A 27,022-nucleotide genomic window follows, 5' to 3' on the forward strand; every position below is an offset into this window, starting at 1 on the left:
CTTAGGAGAGGAAACTGTCTGATTTCAAGTTTTAGCAAAAAAAAAATTTTGTCTGTGGTGTGTGTGTATGTGTGTGTGTGTTTTATTCACCGACGGAAAAGCTCAGATCCTATAGTGACCGATCTTTGGGTAGGACTGAGACCACTCGCACGCCACACAGGGACAGTGAAGCCACAGGCCTCACCTTACATGCCGTGCCTGTTTGCTGTGCGTGTGACTGAAACATCTGAAATGCGCACTGCAAAAGCTGACTAAATCAAGTCTGACTCTCCTTGGAATGACAGATGCAGCACATACGCACCTGCCGAAGGTCCTTGGCGAGCGTGGCGGTCTCCTGGATCAGCCGCTGCTGCTCCTCACGCTCCTTCTGCCAGTTGAGCTCCAATCTTGTCCTGAGGCCGGGCAGGCGCCGCGCGTTGCCCACCAGCAGGCGGCTCTCCTCGTACTAAAAACACACCTCGCTATCATCTCTATTCGTTTAGTAAGTCAAAAACATAATTTACGTGAAAATGTTGCAAGCCTTCCCTACCATTCGTGTTATAGTGGTTATCTAACAACAGTCTTATTGATATAAATAAAATCATTGATTGATGTTCAAAAAATCTTTAATTCATACTCGTAACTCAGTTGTGTTCTTTTTGTCCATTCTATATCCTCCTCTTGTAATGATGCTGTGAGTATAACATCAAATATGTTATCATAATTTTGAGTTTTCTTCTACGTTCAGAAGATATTCTCTTCATAACTCATAGCTATATTGTGATTACTTATACTCGATTAATGTTATGAAGCATAGAGAGGATGAAGGTGCGCCACCCACCTCGTTGACTTTGGTCTGCAGGTCACACAACTGGATCTCAAAGTTGGTTTTCTGATCGATGATTTCGTTCTTGAGTTTTGTGTTCTCGAGCTTTGCGTCCGCCAGCTTGTCCTCGAACTCCGTGACCTGTGCGTGCAGCTCCTGGGTCTCGAGGAGGTGCTGCTGGGCCTGTGGGGAGAGCAGTGTCGCGGCACGCTGATTAGTCTGGCCACTGTCACTCTCACGCTCCGCACACCATCAGCAGCGGCACGACAAAATTTTGGTTCATCCACTTTAGTTAATGCAAACTTAATTAAATGTCTGCATTGTGCCGCTCGGTAGTAAAAGTAAGACAGTTCCGAAAATCATGTCAAGTTAGTTTTTTTTTTTGTAGTTACCAGATGCCTCTCTCTCTTTTAAGAGTGCACGTTACAGAAAGGAAAGAGACAGAAAAAGAAGATTGTTGTATCATGCTTATAGTGAGGTTGTACTTTGTTGATTATTTTGTATTTTGTTCATGAATTCATGTAATTCCAAATCTCCACATCGAGTTCACGTTAAGATGTGGTGATGCAGACAAGGAGAAGGTCGGTCCCTGAGGCAGCGTGCAGCACACAGCAGCCACGGCAAGCTGGGGGTGAGTGGCAGGAGCCATTCCCGAGCCAGGCGGCCTTAGTGTTTGGAGCCAAGACTCTAGCAAAGTGGCTCACGCGATCACGTTCCTCAACCTCTGAATTTTACTTTGCGAGGTGCAAGCCTACCACACAAGACAGACTGTGGCTTTGCTTATCAGACAGCAACCAAACAGCCCGCTAAAGAAGCAGCTTGCTAAAAGAAGTGTTCTGGAAAGAGCGGGTGAGCAGTGAGATAGGGCGTCTTCATCACTCGTATTTGGTGACTTGACGCCACAGTGGGGCGGCTCAAGACAAGCAAAGTTACCAAGAGCTACAGCTGGTGAGTTGTTGAGTGGTCGCCTGACGTCTGAGGAGCTGCAGCCTTCCTGCAGACGTTCAGCACGAGTGGCTGCACTACCAGTCATCATGAAAAATAGGACTAAGATGCACGGGGAACTACTTAAAAATGTGTGCTTGTGTAGCTATAGGGTGGCACAGACTAAAGTGTAAGAGTTCTTCCGTCCTGACCTGCTGCTCACGATCACATCCATCGAGAAACATGTGGTGCGGTAAAGTCACTCCAGCACTGTAAAATGTGTAATTCAAAATCATTTCGCCATTCTTTCTTACATGAATTTTCATAATCTGATCACATTTGTTATGATAATTTGCTTATGATTTGGAGATCAGTGTAGGATCCGAGCCCGCCGGATTTTCTCTTTGCACAGTTTGTGTCCATAAACTTGTAACAAAGTATCCATTTTAATGAGATTTGCTGCAAAAAAAATAAATAAAAAAAAAATAAAAACTAATTATGCACGTGTTATTCTGCCTTTATATATATACCTTTCATGTAGGATGAGAGTAAATTATGAAGTGACTTTTAGTTTACGCCTCGCAGTGAGGAGCGTCTTTAGTCTCATGAGCATGTATGGCGCGGCGAGGTGAGAGCAAGGTCAGGACGCAAGCCTCGTTAGGGGCCTCATGTCAGCCGCGTTCGTTCGTTCCAGTCTCTCAATTACCTTCTGGTCCACCTGGCGCTTGCCTCCCGCCATCTAAGAACAGAAGAGGTGTTATCATCGCCTACCAGACCAACAGGGACTCAGGGTGCTCGTGGAGGGTCAGGAGGGAGTCAAGACAAGTACACATGAAGGACTGGTGTTATATGCGTTACTGACAACACAAGGGGACTAGGACACAATATATGATGGAAAGGATACAGACTAAACACTATTATTGTCTGGTTCTTATACACAGCTACCTACTTGGCTACACATATATGTACTACACTACACACTATGTACAGGCTGCATATGTATCTAAACAATTGAGAAACCGTAAAGAAGGTAGTAGCTAAGGCTACGAATTTCTGCCACATTCTTACACAGATAACGAGCTCACATAAACTCGTATAAAAAGACGCAGAAGGAAAGTTGGTGTTACGGTTCCATTTTACTAACTAATTTTGCTGTAATGTTTTATGTCCCTGCATTGATGTTCCCTATCCTACCTCTTTACTTTGTAAGGCTCTCCATTTAACTTACATCCAGAAGAGTACATTGTTCTGTTTTATGAAATTTAGGACGTGTAATGAAACAACCATCATAGCTCTATCACTAACACATTAAAACCTCTCTGAATTTTTCCTTCCCCACCTCATCACATACTTGCACATTACGTACATATAGTTTCGACCTTTCCTTCATCACCATCATCACCCTTTATGATTCTAGTGGAAGATGAAGACTTCCCTAGCCTGCTCCTCTCATATCAACTGCCTACCAATCTAGCATGTCTTTATGTAAGAGGTGCACTGGGGAAAAAAAAAGAAAGAAAGAAAGAAAGAAAGAAACTGAGGTGCGAGTCCCAAAAGAAAGGTCAAAACTATCACCCAAAATCAGGATCAATGAAGCAACACATTTCACTATCTGATTCATCTACCCTGCTTTGTATTACTGTCTTTCGAGCTTATCTCTATTTCTCATCTACTCTTCCCTGTATTCCTTCTGATATTACTAACCTCACTTCACCCCACAAAACATCGATACTGTGGGACTCTCACCTCGGAGGCATTATCAGCTCTGGAAGCCTTGTAGTTCCCGCTGCCCTTGAGCTCCGCGATGGTGCGCTGCGAGCCGTCCAGCATCTCCTTGTACGTGTCTCGCTCGCGCCTGTACTTGGTCATGTGTTGGGTGAGCGTGGACACTTCCTCCGTCATCGCCTTCAGCTTGGAGTCGTACTTCATCTTGATCTTGGTGAGGTCTGTCTTGTGGGTCTTCTCGTTGGCGGTGAGTCTGGAAAGGAAGGTTTGAAAGATGACGGGGAAGCTTTGGAAATATGTAAATATTTACCTGAGAAATGTCTTAATAGCTATCTGCCTCCGTCGAGGCATTTCTGGTGCTAATATGGCTGTTTTTTTTAATCTTATCTTTTTTGAGTGGTATTGAGCGAGCGTTCACAGTCTCTCTCTCTCTCTCTCTCTCTCTCTCTCTCTCTCTCTCTCTCTCTCTCTCTCTCTCTCTCTCTCTCTCTCTCTCTCTCTCTCTCTCTCTCTCTCTCTCTCTCTCTCTCTCTCTCTCTCTCTCTCTCTCTCTCTCTCTCTCTCTCTCAATTTTTTGTACCCTTCGACTCCTTGACAAGTAAGAAAAAACAACATGCTATTTCCTAAGAATTTTTTTATGTAGAAAATTCCACGTTTTTTTTTTTTTCATTTAATTTAATTATATTTTTTGGAAATCCATACGGATGATTATGGAAGAGGAAAGATTTACCTGACAATCTGATCTTGAAAATCTACCTTCCTTAGTATTTATAATGTACCATTCACTATCAAATCTCGAGAATTGCTATTATTATAATCAGTATGGACCGCTTCACCTCACAACACAGTAACTAGTATGCTTAGGGGAACTCAATGCGCTCCCCAGCCCTTACTTATCCCTGAGCTCCCTGATGGTGTTGTCGTAGGTGCTGGCGTCGCTGGCGATGTCCGAGGCGCGCTTCTCGTTGATCTGCTGCAGCTTTTCCAGGTCCTCCACCTTGCGCCGCAGATCCTCGCTCTGTAGGGGAGGTTGAGGCGAATGTCATGTCCAGAGGCAGAGAGTGAGAGTTTGCATCGACATTATTTCATAAGTATACTGATCCTTGTGGTTTCCAGCGGCCTCGTTTTGCGTGAAGTGCAGCACTGCTCGGCTGCACACACGCGTCAAGCCTCTCAACGGGGAAAGAAGAGGCAATCGAGTGAACTCCGCTACATGTTTTAAAATGTTGCAATGCAGCGCTACTGTGACATACTTCTCGAGCAGGAAGAGAGTGTCAAGAGAAGAGAACTACCTGGAATGCAACAAGTCATTATGAAAGGTGCGTTGCTTGGCGTAAGAGAGAGTTGTAGTGACGAGCAGCAATCTAAAACTCACCTCCCGACGGTAGTAAGACACTTGGTCCTTGAGCGTATCCTCGTCTCGCTTCAGCTGATCTATCTGATGATTCTTGTCGTCAATAATGTCCTTGAGTCGCTTCTTCTCCGAGTAGGACGTGGGGTCATTGGACACCTTCTTCAGGCGGACTTCAAGCTCCCGTAATTGGTCCTGTGGAAAGGCGACATGACAACAACGACGAACACCACCTAATCTTTCCTGAGCTGATAGAAATAGACAAGAAAAGATATATGGAAGTCCTAATTAAAATTTATATGTGTACATTTTTATATTCGCATGCTTCCCTTTTGAACCGGATTCCTAAAATGTTCAGAGCTTCATCCCGACTAGCTTTAATAGGGCATAGTGGTGTTACTGGAATCGTGAAAGGTGTTTGATTCTGCTTAGTTTAACAAAGATCCTTCACCACCAGTAAGAGAAACACAAAAAAAAAATCCAATTAATAAACTATCTGACCTTTGAAAATAAACTCGATGAGAACCAAAAACGTTTAATACGAGCCTAGTAAACGAAGATTTCAGACTCAGTAGACCAGAAAACAATTAGGAGCTCTTGAAATCCGAAGGATCCGAAGGCCTCCCTACCTGCATGCCGAGTTTCTCCTTGATCCAGGTGTCCTGCCGGTTGTTGTACGTTTCCCTTAAGTTCTTCAGCTCAGTCTCGATGGTGCTGTGTTCCTTCTTGAGCTTCTCGTACTTCTCCTCGACGCCTTCCTTGTTCGTTGTGTACTAGAAAGAAACCACAAAATGTTTGCTAGTGGGCGTGATCGTCGCACAATATAGGTTGATTGATAGATAGATAGATAAATAGAAGCATATAGATTAATTGATACATTGTTTGATTGAAATATATATGAACCAAACAAAGGTTTTAATAACAAGTCTGAAACAATAGCGAGATGAGGGTCTTGAGTAACAGTGTTCACAAGCAGTCTGAAGAATAGAAAATACTTTTGGAGTTATGTTTATCCAATCAGTGTCTGTGTGTGTGTGTGGGGGGGGGGGGGGGAGTACCTGAGCCTTCTGAACCACGAAGTCCTCCTCCAGCAGGTCGTATTTGGTCTGCAGAGCCTCCATCTGCTGCTTCTCCTTTTTCCTTGTTCTCTCCAGCTCTGAAAAGGTCCTTAGTTAATGCAAGAAACACTTTACCACTAACTAGTAATGCTTAAGAAATCCTATCCTGTCTAATCTCTTTATGTATTATTTTGACTAACTAGGAATGCTAAAGAAGTCCTGTCCTTGTTTAATCTTCTTTCTACGTGTTGTTTTGAAGGTGATGTTTTGTGAGTAAATGAGTATCGTTTTTGAACAATGAAATCAAAATGTTGTTTGCTGTAAGAGTCTCCAGCTTAAGGGAATGTGCTGCGCCTGACCTTTGTGTGTGGTTTGGAGGGTGTCCAGTTCCTCCTTGACCTTCTTGAGTTCTTCCTCGTTCCTGGCGTTGGTCCTTTCCCGGAAGCTGTTCGAGTCTTTCTCGAGTCGCTCTCTGCGTCTCTTCTCCGACTGAAGATGAAGGACACACATTATTTCGCATTAAATTAAGCAAGCCACTTAATAATGATTGAAAACTCAAGTATAAAAATTATTATGAGATACGTGATGAAAAGTAGCAAGGTAAATATCAAACCGATGAGGATAATGATGACTTTATGTAGTTAAAGATAAGAGGTAATAATATCTAGGAATGGGAAAAAAAAAAAAAGCAGAAGGGAGCGAAAAATTAAATGGAGAGATGAGTTAAGAAGATTTACTTTGGGGAGTGAAATAGACAGGTACCCCATAGAGCTGACAGAAGGTTGAGGATGCCTTTGTCTAGCAGAGGACTCATGAACGGTGGTTTTGTTGGTGGTGTTGGTGGTGATGATGATAATGGTATTCGTAATAAAATCGCTCAATAATAAAACAATAAATCTGACGCATTCTTCTGCTTCCTCCCCCCGTGCTCTCACCGTGAAAACAAGACAGTTGTTGTAAGGTCATTCTACTTTCTTTTATGCTCAGTTGGGTTTCTCTACGTAAACTGTTTGGTGATTATTGGTGGCTGAGTTGCGTGTCATCCTCCATCTTAAGACGAACAACTCGAGACCCTCACACTCACCTTCAGCTCACTCTCCAGGCCGTTCATGCGGATGGTGAGGTTGTCGTTCTCCTTCTTCAGGTTATCCACTTCCCGTTTGTGCTTCTGGATGTTCTTCTCCTTCGTCGACTCCAGCTGGAAAAGGAACCCATTGCTCTTATCGTGACTCACCGAGAATATGATAACGCCGACATTTTTTTAGCCCAAAGTTTATGACACGAATATTTTTGGATGCGCAGTGTTATTTACTTATATGTTGTCCATGGATGGTAAGACTTCGAGTACTGAATGGGAGGGCGTCGATTGTTTTTTTTATATTTTGTTTACTTATTCACTTATTTATTTGTATATTTAATTATTCACTTTTGTTTCCAAGCTTTTGATAGTTTTTGGATGCACGCAACATATACATTTGTTATTAATTCATTATCTATATTCTAAGCACGTATACGGCAAGGTTTTGTGTATCTGGTGGACGGACTTGTATGTAGTATTGACTAGAAATAATTCAGCCTTGAACGGGAGGGTTTTGAAAATTGACTGGAATTGTTTAGGATATTGATTGGAAAGTGTATGGAAGCATTCAGAGTATGGACTGGAAGGATTTATATGTAGTGACTGACAGGCTTTGGAGTAGAGTGGAAGGGTTTATAGTACCGACTGGAAGAGTTTCAAATATTGACGAGAATGAGTATCGACTGGAAGAGTCTGGAATATTGACTGGAAGTGCTTAGAGGACTGACTGAAATTGTTTGTGATTACCGAATGGAAGAGTACAATGATCATGACTAAAGTGATGTTACCCTTTTGCTACTGTGGCTTATCGTCAAGTGCAACAAAATGGTTTAATGCAAGTTTAAAGTTTAACATTGAGAGCAAAAAGTCTAATCGAGTACTTCAAATATCCAAATGATTCGCTTTATTCAGTACAGTCTGACGGAGTTACTCAATCAGCTGGGATCGTATTGTCATTAACAGCAAAAGGGTCAAGGGTCACCAGCTTCTTGGAGGAACACGGGACGTACAAATACAGTAACTTTAATGCTGGAAGCCAAGCATACCTGGGTGACCGAGTCCCTCAGATCGTCCAGCTCATTCTCCAGCTCCTCTTTCCTGCGCTTGAGGGTCTTGAGATCATCAGTGTCTTTCCTCTTGTTGTTCTGCGCCTCCTCTGCTCTCTTCTTCTCCTCCTCCAGTTTGGTCTCCTGCGAGGGGCGAGACTAAGATCACACAAGGGAATCTGGCATCCATTGTAATAATTGATGTATTGATGTGATAATCCACCATGATGCACACTTGTTAAATAGCGTATCACGTCTCGTCCTACAACCCAGAGACAGTGCTTTGAGGAATTTCGTGTTGCGTGGATGTCTTTGTGCGTCAGACGGTGGACATCAACAAAGACTAGCATTCAAGGTCTCAAATTTCCGCAATTCTCTTTCTCTCACTCTGCCCACCACGCTTCATCCGTAATGTTTCATCCTCTTCACGCTTATCACAGCAAAAACCTTTCCCATCCAGACCACATCCCAGGAAGCCAGGCGTGTGAGGAATGCAGATTTGCCTAAAGCCTGCATATTAACTTATATTTCGCAATATATTTCCTCACTCGTAATCCTTTGCACTCAGCTCAAGCACACGACACTTCTCCAGCACAGACAACACTAGCAGCACACTCCCGCGTTATCTCACTGCCCATTCAGTCTGCACCACAACACTCTTGGTCGTCCTGAGCCTCGCCTGTCCCTCAGCCTCCTCCTCACCATGTTGTCGCGTTCTCTCTTGAATGTTCGGACGTCTCGCTCAAACTTCTCTTTAGACCTCTTGGCCTCCGCGAGCTCCTTCTTCAGGTCATCGCGTTCCTTCAGCCAGGACACCGTCAGCTCCTTCTGGCGCTCCTCGGCCACCGTGCCTTTACTTCTCTCCTCCTCCAGCTGTGCCACCGGGAAGCACGTGTTGGAGGCGCCAGGCAACCAATAGCAAACCAAAGTGTAGCCCAAGGGACGCCCGGCATTGCCACGGCGTCGTCAGAAGGGAAGATTGAAGGAGAGAAAATGCCATACGTGATACAAGAACATGCATGGAAATAAGAACATGTGAAAATATTTACTGAAGAATATATAGTACGTACTGTCAGAAAATTCATTTGACTTATAGAAGAAAATGGAAGAATATCTGGATAATGGATTTGTAACCCAAGGATAAAGAGAAAGATACATGTACAGTCGTGGTAAGTAGTCGAGTAACCTGCCACCTTCTTTTCCACTGTATTCATCGTTTTGCCTCAAAATTAAGTGTTGTAATCTTTGAGTTGTCAGGTTTTATGAGGAGACTATCAGGAGAGCAAAAGACTTAACAGTGAGTAAAAACCCCGAAGACAGTGGAAGTGAGTACAGCACGTTGCTTGAACTGTGACCGTGACAATACTTAACAATTGAAAAAAGAGAAATAAAATCAAAGCACGATCTACTAAAGTCATCAGGTCAACCGACACTCTTAGATGAGAAAACAAAAACAAAGCAAGAAAAACAGGAAACAGAGGAAACCGTCGGACCCCAGGCAGCAACAAGACACTGGAGGCAACCCTGTGACCTCCCGCCCTCTCACAACTTCGCCCCACTTTTCTAGATTAAGTCAAAACTCCGACGGAAAAAAAAAAAACTCAAAACTTCCTAATGTTTCGCGGTCCACATGCACTATCGTAATCAGCAAGACTATCCTTCACCCGTCACAGGAAAATAAATCCTGTTTGATACACTACTTTCCTAAATTTGTATCATCGTTTCGGCTCTACTCTTTTGGAAATGGCACTTCAGTTGGCTTTTTTTTTTTTCCTGCATTTTTCTTAACCCAGGACCAGAACCCCTATCACAAAAAAAAACACCCTTATTACTTTACTTTTTAAAAATTTTGGATCATCCTTTTGGCTCCACTGTTTTGGGGCTGGCACTTCAGTAATCCTTCTTCTACTGCATCTTTGTGTTCCCTTGACCAGACTTCATTTTACAAGAATAGGTAAACAAAAAAATTAAGAAAAATGATAATAAAAATAATGGAGTATCTTATTGGGGTCAGTCGCGTAGCTCAAGTATCGAGGTGAAGGAAGGCGCCCATACCTTCGCCTCCAGTCGCTCCGCCGCCACTCTGTTCTTCCTCTCCGTCCTCTCTGTGGTCTTCAGGTTTTCCTCCGTCTCCTTGAGCTTCCTCTCCAGTACAGCAGACGTCTCCTGGGCCGACTTGAGCTGAGCCAAGTGAAGAGACTTTTAGTGCAGTCCGTGGAGCAGGGTCAGAGAGAGAGAGAGAGAGAGAGAGAGAGTGGATGGACGGAGGAGGATGGAGTGGTATGGAGTACAGGAAATGTGGAGAGTGCAGGAAATACTAGCATAGGGGAGTGGAAGGAAGGGATGAAGAGAAGGAAAAGAGGAGAAAACATCAAGAAATGGAGGAAATAATAGTTGGAAGACTGGAGGGAGATAAGAGACAAGAATACATTGAAACCGCAAATTAAGGGAAGGAGAGAGAGAGAGAGAGAGAGAGAGAGAGAGAGAGAGAGAGAGAGAGAGAGAGAGAGAGAGAGAGCGAGCATTAACAAGCTAAGCAATTAATTAACCCGCTCCGATTAACACAAGACGCCTGTTGAGCAACAAAGACACAGCAGGAGCAACACTGTCACAGCGGCCGCCACAGAACTCACGTAAATGGCCCTTATTCAGAAACGCTTTGCTCTCTCACCATGACAATTTCCAGAGATGATTCGGTATGTTCTCAAGAGCGTTTCTCCAGTTCATGAAGTAGAAATCATATTAATCTATCACTAGAACCATAGAAAAAAAAATCTTTGAAAACCCTTGTAACTTCAACTAGAGCTTTTGAAAGTAGTCGGGTTGCGGGCAGAAATATTTCAGAATATAGTCCTTTCATACCTCTCCAAACTTTAAGCCAGGAGCCGCCACTTGCAGCCACGGAGCATACACATCATACGAAGACGAGCAGTAAAGCAATAACGCAACGCTGCTTCACTGCTCCTGATTCAGACTGTATTAATTTTACCCTCACTTTACTTTAGATCCCTTAGTTCCTCTCCTCTTTCTTCTAAATGGCAGAAAAATTGTTTCAGTTACACTGGAAATGTTGAGAATAGAATGGAGAAAGTGAAGGGGGACGGGTCTCCCTTTTGTTTGGGCCGCTATTGTCTGTAAGGGGTCTGAGTCTAATTGCATCGGCCGATCACGTGATTGGACGGACTGCGGGAGAGTGAGGAAGGAATGGGAAAGGAGGAAGAAGAGGTAAGTGGAAGGAGAGGAATGGAAATGGAGCTGTAGTGGGAGGAGGAGGAGGAGGAGGAGGAGGAGGATGAGGAGGAGGAGGAGAAAGAGCAGAAAAGAGGATGAGGAAGGAGGAGAAGAAGAAGGAGGAGAAAAAGGAGGGGAAGGAATGAATGGAAAACAGATATACGGATAAGATGAGAAGGAAAACTAATAGAAAACAGGAAAAGGAATGGTGGAAAAAAGCTCATAAAGTAATGTTCCTATTAATTCATTGTTCCTGTTAATTTTATTTGGGTTTCCGTGATTGGTACACAAATCATCCTGTCAAATGTGTACCTTATTAAAAGCTCTCCCCTATGAAAGCGACGCCCGAGAGATGACTCACCCAAATAGTCACGCCACATGTTTAAGTGTTGTTCAGGATTACAGTTGAGAATATCACCATTAAGATGTGCCCATGATGAAACCTGGTTATGACATACGAACTGTAGTTGTTAAGTAATGACGTCAGAACAATACTCGCATGAAAGGGACATACACGTAAATTTAATCATACTTTAGACTTTTTCTGCGTTCATTTTGTCTTATTTGTGTATTTGTAGGCCAAGCTGACACCAACCTGTATATCACCAGATATGAAGAGAGGAAGACCAAAGAGATATATGGTTGCACCTACGGGTGATTGGTGCAATAGAAGGCGCAGAAGACAGTAAAGGTAGAAAGAAGAATACTCATAGATTGGGATAGAAGAGGAAGGCGCAGTAGATATAGCTAAGGTAAAAAAAGAAGAGTAGAGAGGGACAGTAGAAGAATACGCAGAAGGCAGTTAAGGTGGAAAGAAGCAGAGTTGACAAGAGTAGTAGAGGAAGACGCAGACAAAGCTAAAGGACAGAGAAGCTAAGTAGAAAGAGAAAGTAAAGGAAGACACAGAAGAGACAGTTAACCGGAAAGAAGGTAAAAAGGAAAAATAAGAGATTTTACTATACATGTTATTTCTACAATGAGGGCAGGCCAGAGGGTCACCAGCCTGCCTCTTCATTTGGAAACCATTACTTTCAGCACCTCGAGATTGACCACGAGTACAGCGGCCTCGGATCGAGCAATAGGTGCTGGTGGGCGGGTCTTTGTTTCGCGCCACAATACAGAACAATAGTAACACAGCTTCCACACAAGCCACACAGTTCATTGTTAATTATTCTCAGCTTATGGAATATAATACACGTCTAGCAAACCCTTACAAAATGGTATGAAATTGAGTGTGCGTTGTGGCTTAGGCCCGTATTCAGAAACGCTTTGCTCTCTCCAGGACTGTTTTCAAAGGCCACAGTGATGAATAGCCCGGTTCTCATCAGTGTTTATCCTTTTAATAATGTAGAAATCTTGTTAATTTGTCATTAGATCCATAAAACATCCTTAAAAACCCTCGTCAATTTAACTAGAACCTTTTGACAGTAGTGGAGATGAAAGCCAGAGGTGTTTCTGAATATGGTCCCGTGTGTGTGTGTGTGTGCAGTGAGCGGGAGCCTTCTGAGCCTCACCTCCCGCTGCAGTCTGGAGTTCTCGGTCTTGGAGGCGCGGAGCTCGTCACTGCTGGCGCGGGATCCTTCACCCAGCTTGGTCTTGAGTTCGTCGTTGCGTTCCTTCTCCTGGCTCAGCTGTTCCTTCAGGGTGGATATGCGCTCCTCGTAACGCTTCAGGTCGTCCTCATTGCTCCCGAACCGGCCTGGGAGCAAATGAAAGTTTATTTTATTGTATTTTATTGTTACTTCCTTGATCTGTCAGAGTTACGGAATGCAGTGCTCATACTAATACAAATCCAGTAATGCAATGTCGGCGTGGACAGAATCCCTTACCGACTTAATTGACCTTCCAGAGTAACCAAAGTAGTGGTCAGACTGATACGAATCCAGCAGTGCAGTGTCTTTTCGTAAAATCTGTGATCGCCATGACTGGATCAAGAAGTAAAAAGTTTATTAAGATCAATATATTTTGCCGACTATTGATCTTTCATAGTTACAAAAAATTGTACCCTGAATGCTACAGATCCAGTAATGCAATGTCTTTTCGTAAAATCTTTGAACGCTGTGACAGGATCCAGAAATAAAAGGCTGCTATATTTTACTGCAGTGGTTCCCAAACTACAGGTCATGAGCCTTTCTCTGGGAGTCATGGAGGCTCCAACTGTATGTACATTCAGCTTGCCGGAACGGGCTGAATTTTCAGTCTCGGCGCTGGCTCGAACGCATGCGCAGACTGCTAGTGCATTGTGGGTGCATCCAAAGGTTTGTCCAAAGTCTAATAAAGACAATATCTGCTCATTTACATCGAAAATCTCGTCAGATTTGCACATGATGTCACGCTGTTTTCAAATGTTAGGGTCCATTGCAAGGGACCAAGTCAGTCAGCAATGAGTCGGTGTTGGATTAATCTTTTAAATGCATCTGCGCCATTGAAAATTAGTGCATTTTTACAAGGTTTATAATGGGGAGGATCATGGTAGGTTTGGTACTACTGAAAGGGGTCACGTACTGGAAAAGTTTGGGAAACACTGTTTTACTGAATCAATTGATCTTTCAGTCACCAAAATACAGTGTGCAGATCTAGCAATGCAATATCTGCACTAATAGAATCTTTGATCGCTGTGGCAGGACCCAGAATTAAACAGTTTACTGAGATCACTTACATTTTCCTGTTGACCAGTGATCTTTACTGTAACCAAATCCAGTATTCAGATTGTTACAAATTCAGCAATGCGATGTCTCTCCTGACATAATCTTTGACCTCTATGACAAAATATTGATTAATTTAAGTTGTTAATAAAGCTTTGAAACTGCGCATAGTCTAGACATTAACAAATTAAAACTGTCATAGTTTGACTCAAGCCTTTAACCCCTATGGTCGTTCCTTGTTAACATTCATACCGCTGTAAAAAAAAAATGGTTTGCATCGACAAAAAAAAATTAATGGAATGTTAGCTTTTGTTTAGGCTACAGACTATTCATGACTCTATAGTACAAAAATGCGTCTAAAAAGTTCTAAGTGATTATGATAGAAAATACATATTAGCAGTAAAAGAATTAAGGGTCACAGCTACTCTTGTTAAGTGAATTAGAGCTAGTTAACTGTTGCTTATATCTTTTCATCCTAAGAATTATTTTTTCCAGCTTATCAACACGCCTGATGTTGGTCTTTGGGTGTCAGCGTGGTGTTTAGTGTGTGTTTAATCTTACCGTCAGTCAGCGCCACTCACGTTTGTTAGGCAGAGGCTTGTCCAGCTTCTCGCGCTCCTCCTGCAGCTGGCGGGAGAGTTCCTCGTTGCGTTCCTTCTCCCGGTTCAGTTTGTCCTCCAGGTCACGCACGCTGGTCAGGTCCTCCGAGGTTGGCCGTGTCTTTTTCCTCTTGTCCGCTTCCACCAGGGAGGAGTGGAGCTTGGCTGAGGTGGTGCGGGGTAGGGCGGAGAGGAGGAGTTGCAAGGGAGGGGGAATGAAGGTGACGGAAACACAAAGGAATAAAGGGTGAGGATGTCGCGGAACACAAAACATTAGAGGAAAAATGGAAATGTCCAGTGGAATGTTACATTTTGGATCGTTACATCACAGGACGCACACAAAAAAAAAGTAATTAATTATACGAGAAGGTGTGAATGGCAGCGTGCATCGAGCAAGTGTTAATGCGAACGCGGCCACGTCATGAAGCGACAGAGGCACCACGGACAACAGACAGATGAAGGTGGAGTGAGCATAGCAGGGCGATGAGGCAGCGGGGCGAGGGTGAGGGAAGGACACACGTCAGGAAGGATCAGGAGGCAGGAGTGAGGAAAACAAAATCAGTCAGATACAAAATACTATATTTTCCTGAGGAAAACCTAAAAACCTTTAACAGATCTCTATCATGAAATTAATATACGTAATGTTTGAAGTGTGTATCATGTAAGGCTTATTGTTTATTAATAAACCAATCACTCAAACAAACTTGTGGGTGTTTTACATGCGTGTGACTGTGCAGGGAGGGAATTTGGCATTTGTGATCATTAGAATTTGAGCAGAAGATCGGGGAAAGAGGTCCAGGATAAATCAACTAAAACTACATATATATTAGAATATCATAATATATATATATATATATATATATATATATATATATATATATATATATATATATATATATATATATATATATATATATATATATAATTACGAGGAATGTATTGGTGGGTGGGTATTGTCTTCACCACGCACGGGTGCTTGACTGACAACCGTGTCATTCAGTGGCCGTCCAGTCACTCCCTCCATGGCTCAGGTCGCGATAAAGGCGTGCACGGGAAGGGTTCCATTCCATGATGTCTAGTTCCGATCAGTGGAGCGCGTTTTATTTGATTACTTATCCACACCATGACGAAATGACACATCTTGAAGGAAGTGTTTGGTGGGGTGGAAAGTGAGGAGGGGAAAGATAAGAGGAAGAAAGCAAAAAACAAATCACAAAAATTACGGACATTTTGATTCCTTGCCTTGAAAGAGGAGATTCCTCTGAGGCATGTGTTGGTTTTTGAGTGTCGTCTTCTTTGTTCTTCGGTTTTAAAGAACTGGAAGAGCTGAATTAGGGCGAAATATATAGCAAGGATATGTATATTGACTGGATAGAATTACTTCGTATAAATTGAAATCTATGCGAAGAAATATTAAAAAACTGCGCAAAATTATTTAGTTATGTGTTTTATTTACGAAAACACACGAAAGTCGAGAGTCATCTCTTAACTCCCCGATGGACCAACAACACAGTGGACGGAGGAATGCCTGTCAGTGTTGGTGTTACTGACTCTCCTGCGAGGCTCCATGCTGCAGGCTGCCAGCTTCAAGGAGATTCACTGAATTTCGTATGATGGTGGTGTGGTTAACAAAGGGTCATTGGGTGTTATTCCAAACAAAAAGTCACTCACACGATCCTTCGGTGAAGAGACATTCATCTCGAAGTCTTGTGTTACCAGGAAATATGGGTGTGGTACTCAGGCTGTTAGGGTGGTGGGAGGGACTGCCGTGGTGGTGTTACTGAGGTTACTGTGAGGGGGGAGGACGTAGCGGGGTTCCGGCACCACAGCAGGAAGGGGCGAGTGCCATCTTGCTCAGTGCAACTTACCGCACTCCGCCTCAAGCTCCGTCACCCACTTCATCAGCGTGGCCTTGGGCGTGTAGTCCTTGGGCACTTTAGGTATCCTGTTCTTCATGGACGCAGGGTTCCTCAGCTCCTCAGTTTCTTTGAACAGTTTATCGTATTTCGTTTGTAAATCATCTAATTTCTTTTTCAAACCGTCTGATTCTACGTCCTTCTTTGGCGTCTCGTCTTTAAGGCCTACCCCTCGCACGCCCTTACCCTCCGTGGATGTCACCGCCGCCTCGATCTGCGCCTCCTTCAGTTTGTCGTTGGCCTCCTTCAGCTTTTTCTCGAGCCGCTTCACCTTCTCCTCCTGCACCTGGAACATCAGATTGTATTAACATGTGTTGCCGAACGCCTTCCGCCCCCCGCCGCCCTAAAGTCTCCAGCACTCTTGTCTTTCCCAGTAATCCCATTCGGCTAATGGCACCTCGGACTTCTAAAAGTTTTCCACCTCCATCCGTTAATTTGTTTCGTTCTCGCTTTCAGGTTTGCTGTTTGATTAATTTTCTATTTTCTCTTATCCGTTACTTCCTTTTTTTCCTGAAATGAAGAAAGAAAACCAGCAAGCTGTCTCCGGCACATGTGTTTTTTTTTTTTTCTCTCAAAATAGAAATTATGGTGAAGCATCCTTTGCAGTCACCTCTTTTTGATACTGGTGAGAGTATGTTTTTCCCACGCAGTCTTCAAGTTTTTATCTATTTGTTTTATTTTATATACAAGAATCAGCGCACGCTTCAGCAATGGCTTTTTTTTTTCTGTGATTTCCTGATCATTTAAATCAAACTGTCCACTTCACTGCTTTGTCTTCCTCCTTACCTACACTTACTGCCAGAGATGAGTCACAGATGTCATTAGCTTCGCTGACCATCATAATTTTTCCGTTTTTCATTTGATCGCCCAACGCATCGCTGTCTCGGTAATCATTTTGAAATTCGCTACATTTTTTCTAACCTGAGTTGTAAAGTCACGTTAAATCGTCGAATAACGTATATTGCTCTCTTCTGCTATTCTTAACGTTTTCTCTCAGTATTAATAATACTTTTGTGTAAGAGTGAATCTGGCCAAGGACAACAAAAAAATAACAAAAAAGGGATAAAGAAAAAAAGAGGACTACTAAAGATGCCAGTCCCATAAGAAAATTAATAAAAAGAAGATGCAAAATTACAAGAAGTCCTTTCTTCGTGGAATTTTACGACTGATCATAAATTATACACGCGTCGACACCAAATGGCGGGAATTAAGCTTGAGGTTAAAATACAAAACACAGTGGAAGTGAGTGCGGAAGATTACTTCACTTCTGACCACCACTTTAGATATGCACGTGGCGCAGTCTGGTGTGCCGGTGCTTGACCTCACCTGCTTCTCGATGTAGCTTGTCTCGGAGCCTGACAGAGGCAAACGCTTCGTCACCCGCAGCTGCAGTTTCTTGTTCTCGTCGCTCAGCTTCTCATTCTCGGCCTCAACGTCATTGATTTTCGTCCTTAGCAGCTGTACTTCCTTCTCCAGCTTCTTCATATCCGCGGAGTCTCCCTTGAGATAGGAAAGAACATTGCCCGTGTTGTGGAAATGTGTTTATGTACGTAATGTAGTATTTTGAACTTTCACATTCTCAAACGCAACAGCTAGAAAAAGACAAGGATTTACATTTACTAATGATCTATCCGAGACAGCAATCCCATACAGGGTGGCCCAGACACATCATCACACAATCATACACCCTTAATTCACTTTTAGCCTCTTAGCAAATCAATGAATGTCAGAGTTATTGATGATAATGTAAGTGAATTATTGCTTTTTATAATTATTTTCCATAGTGCCCTCACTTGTAAAATATGCACTTCTTATGACAGAGCCAACTTACGTTCTGCAAATTGATTTCTTAGTTATAGAAACGGCACAGTTTTGTAATGACAATATCGAACTGCCCACCTTGATGACTCTGGAATCGGTGCTGGAGAGGACGCCCCTGATCTCCTTCTGTAGCCGCTCGTTCTCCGACTCCAGGTCTTCCACTTTCCGTCTCAGCACCGCCGACTCCTGCTCGTTCAGTTCAAGTTGGATCTGTAATGATGGATGTGGATGAAATTTTAAGATACTTCAAGATGCTAGATGTTACGTCGATACTCTGTTTAAAATGGTAATGATTATGTGTGTGTGTGTGTGTGTGTGTGTGTGTGTGCGTGTGTGTGTGTCAGTGTGTGTGTGTGTGTGTGTGTGTGCGTGTGTGTGTGTGTGTGTTTAAGATTCATTTGTGTGATATGATTGGATGATTAGGTACTTGTCCTGTAAAGCTGGTAACTGCACCTAAATCAGTCACAAGGAAAAGTTATTCTACGTATGTATCTTGTTGTTTGGGAAAATGTATTCTCTCGTAGATAACTAAACTCATGCTACTGTTGACACCCCATAAAACACTAACCCTTTGACGGTGACAGCACAAAACATATTCTTTTAAATAACCCTATAGAAAACCAGAAATAAAAGATAATTTGAGCTACTCTTACCTACTGTTTTGTTTCCATTTCATAATTATCGATGTGCGAGGAACGTCGGATGTGAGATATAGCGATAGGGATCATGCATAGCTGGACTTGGCACCTCATTTCGTCATCAGTATTGTATTTTAAAACTAAACTTGCAGCAGACTGTCTCACAAGGAAAGACCCTCGGAGATTAAAAGTGATAAACTAGAGGTGTGGAGTACAACAGACTAAATACTTAAGTCTAACAACTTCAACTGGATCTTCACCGTCAGGGGAAGACCATTTCAGAAGTCAAAAGTGAGGGGATGGAGTACAAGAGCCCCAATAGCACCTCAGTCTAACAATTACCCCAATTGGGTCATCACCATCAGGAGACGATATCAGAGGTTAAACGTGAGGTGGTGGAGCACAAGAGCCTCGTAGCTCCTCAGTCCAACAACACCCATACACCTTACACTAAAAAAAAAAAAAAAAAAAAGCTGTCGATTCTAACACCAGCCTCAGGAATTCCTTCAGTGGTCCTTTTCCTTCCTCCTTTCTGTAGCCCTTGACCGGAGACACCCTTATATAAAGAAGTACTCCAACTCGATCATTATCATCAACGACACGGGTTCATCGCTCTTTAACTGGGTCATCACCATCAACACCTACACACACACACGGTCATCACTTAACAAGTCATCAACACCTACACACACACGGTCATCACTTAACAAGTCATCAACAACAACAACACACACGGTCATCACTTTAACTAGGTCATCATCATCAACATCACGCATACACGGTCATCACTTTACCTTCAGTTCAGTCGGGTCCAGGTCCTCGGTAATTCCCTCGTCAGGCTCCTTGGGCGGCTTTTCGGTGGAACCCTGGCGGCTGAGTGAACCTCTCTCCACGGAGCCAGCGCGTTCGATGGAGCCCGAGCGTTCCATGGAGCGCTGCCTGTTCTGCTTGGCTTTCGTGCTCATCTTCTTGAGCTGCAGCGCTAAGGTCTCGTTCTCCTCCTCCAGGCGTGACGTCTTCTTCCGCAGGTTCTTGGTCTGAGTGTGGGGAATGCAGAGAGAGAGAGAGAGAGAGAGAGAGAGAGAGAGAATTAATTGAGATTGATGCATTAATTTGTTGATAGCTTTACAAACTGTTTGATAGTCATTGTGTGTGTGTGTATGTGTGTGTGTGTGTGTGTGTGTGTGTGTGTGTGTGTGTGTGTGTGTGTGTGTGTGTGTGTGTGTGTGTGTGTGTGTGTGTGTGTGTGTGTTCCGTTCAGCAAATGACGTAATTATTGTCTACGTAAAGATGTCAAGTTTGTAATACATCATTTTGACCTCTTGTTTTTGCACTCTCTTCATAATGATGAACACAGATTACGGCACGATTATTTCACTGCTTATCTTGGTCACAGATACGCGCACCCAGGTAAACATCTTAATACAAGCGCTCATCACCAAAGCTATGTCCTTAGAACTTACCTCTTCCTCCGCGAACTTGAGCTGGTCCTTGAGGTCTTGTTCTCTCTCGGTGGCGCCCTGCAGGTCCCTCATGAGCTGCTCCGTGTTGTCTTGGCTGCCCTGGCGACCCATCATCTGGGAACGCTGCGGGGACAACACACAAGGATTTATAATAACTCAGAACATTATGGTGACGACGTACCGATAAATCTTGCCTGCTATTCTCTCAAACTTCATCATCATCTGTCTCTCTTTAATCCTGCAAGGGTTGTATAATTACTGCAAGTGCATCCATTAGTTCCTGCGAGCATTATCATGTCATCACGTTTATACTCGTATGATTAATGTCCTGTACTCAACGCTCTCTTCCATCCTCTCCTCTCTTCCCCCGCCTCAGGTTTCTCGGCACTACACTCACGCTCAGTTTGCCTCCCGGTCTCACTGGCTTGTCCATGAACTTTTCACTGAGTTTCTTCTTATCCCTCTCGGCGGATTCCAGCTGCTCCTTCATCTTTTGCATTTCTTCGTGCATTTTTACTGAGACCTGGAGGGAAGGAGGGTGTATTACACGTGTGTTGCTGAGGGACTGCCTTGCCGCTGCTGTGAACTCTGATAGCCCCCAGTATCAAGACTGCCGAAAATTGTTATTGAGAAATCGAGAACTCTGGACTCTATGACATGCTGAAATTATTATGGTTTTCACTCTAGTGTTGACATGTGTGTATTGCCAGGTGTTGGTTGCTGATGGAGGAAAAAGAAGCACTCACCTCCTTGGCCAGGTTGACTTCCTTCTCCAACATTTTCACTTTCTCCGCTCTGTCCACGTCACCCTCGCCCACCTGCAGCTCCTTCAGCTTATCCTCGATCTCGCCCTTGTCGCGCTCCAACTGCCGGAGTAGTGACGCTCAGCAGCGAGCACTGGGCTGCCCTACCTAACCTGCAGGTGTTTGTTTCTTGCCGAACGAAATGGTGTGCCTCATGTCATGGATGAATAGATTCTTTTAACTCAGAAGTAAAAAATATTGTCAGTTGTCATTTCGGTCAGCGATGTGTCTGTGCTGCAATGCCCATCATTTCCTTATAATGTACTTGCCAAAGCAGCATATTTTCCTATGTAAAATATCCAGAAATAACGCTACACTTGCCTAGAGAAAATAAATTGATAAATAAGGTATAAAAGATGTAGGAAAGCTCAATGTAAGTCTGGTCTGGCGAGTCACGTTATCCAGTTTGTCTACCTTCCCTGCGTGCCCTCCGTCACCCAGCGGGCGGCGGGCCACTCACCGACTCTGACCGCCTCTCTGCCTTCTTCAGCTTGAACTGCAGCACGCGACAGTTCTTGGCGGTCTGCTCCAGCTCCCTCTTGAGGTCTCTGTACTCGTCAGCCTGCTCCTCCCGGAAGTTGTCCTGCATCTCCTCGATCTCATCCTCCAGTGTGCGAATTTCCTTTTTGTAGTCCTCGGTCTCATCCATAAGCTCCTCACACAGCTGCTCCGCCGCCTGGAGCTTGGACCGCAAGTCCTTGGGATTTACAGACGGGAGTTGTGAGTTTATATGAGGACACAGGACATCAACCAGATGCATTTCTGCACACATAAGCTTTGGAAGACATTTCTATCTTTCCTTACTGATCGCACGTCCTAGCAACAAACCTCCAATATTTAGGCAATTAATGAAGACGAATATAGTTATTCCTAGAGCGAAATGAAGGAGGGAAATCTGCTTACCTCTATGGTCTTTTCCACGTCCTTGGGCAGAGGTCGCTTGTCGATTTCTTTCTTTAGCTCTTTAATCTCCTTGTTCTTGCTCTTTATCTCCTCCGTCAGCTCGTCCACCTGCAGCGGGAGGGGTCACTTGGTGGCACATATTTTTTTCTCACTGTGTTATCTATCCCGTTAAAATCTAAATTTCATAAATACCGTTGTGTTTAGATCACGAATCACAATAACCTCTTCGTCTTTGTAGATACAGGCTGCGTGATATTACGTTTTATAAATTCTCTCTCTCTCTCTCTCTCTCTCTCTCTCTCTCTCTCTCTCTCTCTCTCTCTCTCTCTCTCTCTCTCTCTCTCTCTCTCTCTCTCTCTCTCTCTCTCTCTCTCTCTCTCTCTCTCTCTCTCTTCAGAACCTTCCCTTAACAAGGCGTTGGCAGTCAGCAATGCTTCAAGGGCCGCTGGGTCTCCCCTATCCAGGACTCACCTTCTGCTGCACCTTGGACAGCTCAGCCTGTTTGCGGAGGTCGCCAAACTTTGGTTTCTTGGCCAGCAGTTCCTTGTTCTCGCGCTCCAGGGTGTCTGTCTTCTCGCTCAGCTCCTCCACCTGCTTGGTCTTCTCCTTGAGCTCCTTCTGCAGGCGATCCACCTCAGACTGAAGGTCGATCTCCACTCTCTTCGGTTCTTTCTTTGGCTTGAGCTTGATCACGTAGGAGGCGTCGACAGATTCATCCTCGCTCTTCACCTCCTGCAGGAGTGGGGGAGATTAGAAGGTGTCTGGAGCAGAGCGTTATCGGAATAAAAAGAAAATAGAACAAAATCAAATCAAATCAAATCAAAATCACCATGTAACTCTTCATAATGCGTCAATCTTACCCAAGCCGGCTGGTGTGCAATCACTTTCAAGTCATGGACAAATTTAGTTGTTAGATTAGCGGCTGATTAAGAACAAGTTCGGGATTTTTTATTTAGAACATTCCTTGGATTTAGCTTTTATCTGATTAAGAAAGTTTTACGCTATTAATAGCATGAGAACGGCAAAGAAACAAAGTGTGTGTATGTGTGTGTGTGTGTGTGTGTGTGTGTGTGTGTGTGTGTGTGTGTGTGTGTGTGTGTGTGTGTGTGTGTATGTGTGTGTGTGTGTGTGTGTGTGTGTGTGTGTGTGTATGGAAGGATGGGTGTGTGTGTGTATGTGGGTGGATGGGTGGGTGGGTGTGTGGGTGGACAGATGTATGGATGTAGGTGTGAATGGGTGGGTGGGTGTGTGGGTGGACAGATGTGTGGGTGTGAATGGGTGGGTGGACTGACAGCGTGGGTGGGTGGGTGTGGGTGAGTGTGTGGGTGGATTGCGTTGGTGGGTGGGTGTGTGGGGGAGTGGATGAATGGAAGGTGTGTGTGTGTGTGTGTGTGTGTGTGTGTGTGTGTGTGTATGTGTGAGCGCGCGCATGTGCGTGCGCCAGACGCGGTTGCGTGCACGTGCGTTCGTACGCACTCCTGGAGTGATGATAATCTGCTGTTGCGTGTACCGGAGTAAGATGTCGGAGGCTGGTGGAGGGTCGTGCTTGCGTGCCTGCGTTCGTGCTTGTTTATTTTGTCATGTCCACAGCAACATCACCAACATGCAGAACAACACGGAAAAACGACAGTCTGTAGTTGTACATGGTTATTATTGTATCGTGATGAACGCAGAGCCATGCCCGTCATGCAGCCCCGCCACCCAAGGCCGGCACCCGGGCAGCGGTGTGGGGACTACTCCTAGGAGACCAACACTGCCTGGCACCGATATGAGGCACCAACACGAGGCTATCTAAACCAAGTAAAAGGACAAATATGTAAGTGTCAAGTATAAAAGAAATATAGAAGGAAGAGGACAAAAAGGTGTGTACGTTTCTCTATCAGCGTGACGGACAATACGAGCACTCCGTGGCAAACTGCTAACACAGTGTTGGTGCAGGACAGGAGTGTGAGAGCAAGTGTGTGTAAAGAGAGAGTAAGACTGCCGACACGGACAAGTGACTGTATCGAGGACACGTGTGAAGTACTCCGGCACGTCCCCGGGTGACGGACAGACCCAGGACAGTGGAGAGAAAGACAAGTGACGCACACGCTAACGGTACTTACTGTGCCCGACCCGTTAACTTCGCCCTGGCAAACAAACAGAATGTCAGAACAATGAAAGCATAAATGTGATCAGCGGCTGACACACGCTGATGTAATTTGATAAGCTTCATCAAGGCGAGAGAGAAACATGTACTGCGTAGCGAGACAACTCAGAGACCCTTCTCCTCTGTACTTACAAAGTGTAGAATGTTCTTGGTGCTGTCACTCACAGTACGATGGCACCCTAATACTTATCCTTCATATTTAGTTTTTGACGACATTATATAACGTCCTTTAGTTTGCTTTTAAGTTAAACCTTGTGCAACATGTTGATAGAATTATACAACCTCATCTGCAAATTTGAACTTGTGTGTCTTACAATCCTGGTGTTTATTTGTCGTGTTCGGAAGCATGACATGAAATTATGTTGATATTGTAGATATTTTTTCATATAAAGCGTGAAGAGTCATCGGGGTTGAGGAAGCTATTCAGTACATGTTTGAGTCCCTCTGTATATGAACCAAGCCAAAGAAAATATGTGTGAGAATTAAAAAAAAAATATACAAACTTGCTTGAAAAGAAAATCCAAATAATAGAAAATAAGGGGACATAAGAGGCGGCAGGAAGCACATCAGGGAGGGGCGTGAGAGGGACATGAGAGGTGATAGGCAGCACATCACGGAGGGGCGTGAGGGGGACATGAGAGGTGGCAAGGAGGATATGAGGGAAGGGCATGAGGGGGACATGAGAGGTGGCAGGGAGGACATAAGGGAGGGGCGTGAGGGGGACATGAGAGGTGGCAGGGAGGACATAAGGGAGGGGCGTGAGGGGGACATGAGAGGTGGCAGGGAGGACGTAAGGGAGGAGTGTGAGGGGGACATGAGAGATGGCAGGGAGGATATAAGGGAGGGGTGTAAGGGGGACATGAGAGGTGACAGGGAGGACATAAGGAAAGGGCGTGAGGGGGACATGAGAGGTGGCAGGGAGGACATAAGGGAAGAGTGTGAGGGGGGGCATGAGAGGTGGCAGGGAGGATATAAGGGAGGGGTGTGAGGGGGACATGAGAGGTGGCAGGGAGGACATAAGGGAGGGGCGTGAGGGGGACATACCCGCAGCATCAGGATGTTCTTGGGCTTCTCGCTCTTCTCGGGTTTGTCTGGCTTTTCCTCCGTGCGCGTCTCCTTGATCTCGCCCAGCTTGATGGAGGGACGCAGGCGGGAGGGAGGCTTGGGCGGCTTGGCATCAGAGTTGGACGTGGAGTTCCTGGATCGCGGGGTTTCGGAGATAGGCGGGAGGGAGGAGGACGTGCTGGATTTGGATTCGGACACGGAGGACAGCGTGGGGGGTTTCGAAGTCTTGGTTTCGGTCGTCGGTTTCGTATATTTCGGTTCCTCTTTCTCCTCCGTGATTTTTGCCGTTTCCTCATCGTTTCTTCTCACGTAGGAGGAAGTGGAAGAGGTTCCCTGTAGTGAGGAGGCCCTGGCCAAGGGGGGTCTGGCAGGGGACTTTGTGCGCATAGCCAGATAGGAAGAGAAGCTGCTGTAGGAAGCCGTCGGGTCCTTTTCATCCTTACTGGACGACAGGTTGTTAGAGGTGCTGCGCAGATCGTCATAGTCACCGGTGAGAGACTTGGTGCTGCCGTAAAGGCGGTGCAGGTCTGTGGAGGTGGCAGAAGTTAGGACACATCGACACAGTAACGCTAGCTTTGTCTTCTATGATTTGTTCATACTTACCTTAATATATTGTTTCGTTATCCCACAGAAATCGAAGTGATGAATTCAACACATTAAAAGAGAATAACTTACATCTGTTCACGAATACTCACTCATATGTGCAAAAATATACTTTTGCACTACATATTGTCTTCCAAAAACCTGGAGTCTAATTTGTCTAATCGTTGCTCAAGAGAGACCATGAGTTGAGACAAAAGAACACGCTTTCCCCTCGATAAAATGTAGCATTTTCTTCATCCCCCTCTTCTCAGCCCTCAAGGCGGAGAAGCTGGCCAGGAAATCCCTCACCCCTTTCTTTGTTTCCTACATGGTTAAAGCTTTCCCCTTGGAGTGAGTCTTCCAAATCCTAGATCCTGATACTATTAAGAAAATGCTACTTTTTTTTTTTTATGAAATAGAACTCTGCTACTACTCTTATCACTACCCTGTTGTGTCTTTTTCTAGTCGTAGCCACAGAGGCAGCGACCACTTACTCCAGACACTTTGCTTTGGGCGCAGTTACTACTCGTCGAGCCAATGCAAGCGTCGCCGAGGTCTGATTGGCCCATCACAGGTGTACTAATATTGATTCTCCGCCACCCCCGAGGCGCCGTGCTGTCCAAACTATCGAGCAGGGGACAGGCGAGCAAACATATTGGCGCATCAAGCCAGACTGACGCAAGAATGGCCGTTGCGTCAGTAATGATGTGCAAATGTTGTCCTCGTCAGCTGGCGGGAACGTGTCGCTCACCAGGACGTAAAAGTGCGTAGCATAATCTAGTGTTGTTGTGTAATGTGAATCAGGTCGCTAAATTCTCTCTCGCCATGCTTTGGAATTCAATATTAGCACAACACTGAATAAAAAAAAGACATTACGCGATGCATTGACCTCATTTCAATTCCTGTTAAATTTATACTTCTAAAAATAATAATAAAAAGAAATATTGAACTCAATTCAGACTCGAACCATCATATCTCCGTGACATTTCAGACCAGCAGCTCTTCCTCCTACATGCAACCAGAATAGAGACAGACGTGTTGCACTCCTACCTTCTCTGGACGAGCGGACCTGTTCCTTGGCCTCGTCCACGGCAGCTCGAAGGTCCTGCGCTGACCACGACACCGGGCGAGACTTGTTCCATGACTTCGACGAGCTGCGAAATGACGGAAATTTAACTTGAGAGAGAGAGAGAGAGAGAGAGAGAGAGAGAGAGAGAGAG

At 44.6% G+C, this 27,022-nt stretch overlaps 1 protein-coding gene and 1 long non-coding RNA gene across 14 annotated transcripts in view; one reads left to right on the forward strand and one right to left on the reverse strand.

Annotated features, from left to right (window-relative positions):
* Positions 1-27,022, forward strand: part of LOC135105785 (uncharacterized) — an 89,412-nt gene that overhangs the window by 44,640 nt on the left and 17,750 nt on the right. The gene's annotated exons all lie outside the window — the stretch shown is intronic.
* Positions 1-27,022, reverse strand: part of LOC135105782 (trichohyalin-like) — a 116,369-nt gene that overhangs the window by 26,044 nt on the left and 63,303 nt on the right. For 7 of the 13 annotated variants that reach the window (XR_010271006.1, XM_064014268.1, XM_064014265.1 and 4 more), the window contains 28 exons: positions 26,853-26,956; positions 25,200-25,747; positions 24,112-24,135; positions 22,478-22,738; positions 22,007-22,114; positions 21,564-21,800; positions 21,047-21,166; positions 20,698-20,823; positions 20,301-20,423; positions 19,632-19,874; positions 18,278-18,409; positions 17,705-17,878; positions 16,331-16,664; positions 14,445-14,627; positions 12,733-12,917; positions 10,043-10,168; positions 8,690-8,860; positions 7,988-8,131; positions 6,948-7,061; positions 6,223-6,352; positions 5,864-5,961; positions 5,435-5,578; positions 4,830-5,000; positions 4,348-4,472; positions 3,476-3,707; positions 2,436-2,468; positions 821-988; positions 302-445 (listed from right to left, as the gene is read on the reverse strand). Coding sequence is in view for 12 of the 13 variants with exons in the window: in XM_064014268.1 (XP_063870338.1) it covers positions 302-445; positions 821-988; positions 2,436-2,468; positions 3,476-3,707; positions 4,348-4,472; positions 4,830-5,000; positions 5,435-5,578; positions 5,864-5,961; positions 6,223-6,352; positions 6,948-7,061; positions 7,988-8,131; positions 8,690-8,860; positions 10,043-10,168; positions 12,733-12,917; positions 14,445-14,627; positions 16,331-16,664; positions 17,705-17,878; positions 18,278-18,409; positions 19,632-19,874; positions 20,301-20,423; positions 20,698-20,823; positions 21,047-21,166; positions 21,564-21,800; positions 22,007-22,114; positions 22,478-22,738; positions 24,112-24,135; positions 25,200-25,747; positions 26,853-26,956 (4,702 nt within the window). In the remaining variant the exon portion in view is untranslated. The remainder of the gene's footprint in view (positions 1-301; positions 446-820; positions 989-2,435; positions 2,469-3,475; positions 3,708-4,347; positions 4,473-4,829; positions 5,001-5,434; positions 5,579-5,863; positions 5,962-6,222; positions 6,353-6,947; positions 7,062-7,987; positions 8,132-8,689; positions 8,861-10,042; positions 10,169-12,732; positions 12,918-14,444; positions 14,628-16,330; positions 16,665-17,704; positions 17,879-18,277; positions 18,410-19,631; positions 19,875-20,300; positions 20,424-20,697; positions 20,824-21,046; positions 21,167-21,563; positions 21,801-22,006; positions 22,115-22,477; positions 22,739-24,111; positions 24,136-25,199; positions 25,748-26,852; positions 26,957-27,022) is intronic. The other 6 variants (XM_064014267.1, XM_064014263.1, XM_064014269.1 and 3 more) reach the window with 4 other exon arrangements.

The sequence above is a fragment of the Scylla paramamosain genome, chromosome 12, assembly GCF_035594125.1.
Source record: "Scylla paramamosain isolate STU-SP2022 chromosome 12, ASM3559412v1, whole genome shotgun sequence".
Taxonomy (NCBI): domain Eukaryota; kingdom Metazoa; phylum Arthropoda; class Malacostraca; order Decapoda; family Portunidae; genus Scylla; species Scylla paramamosain.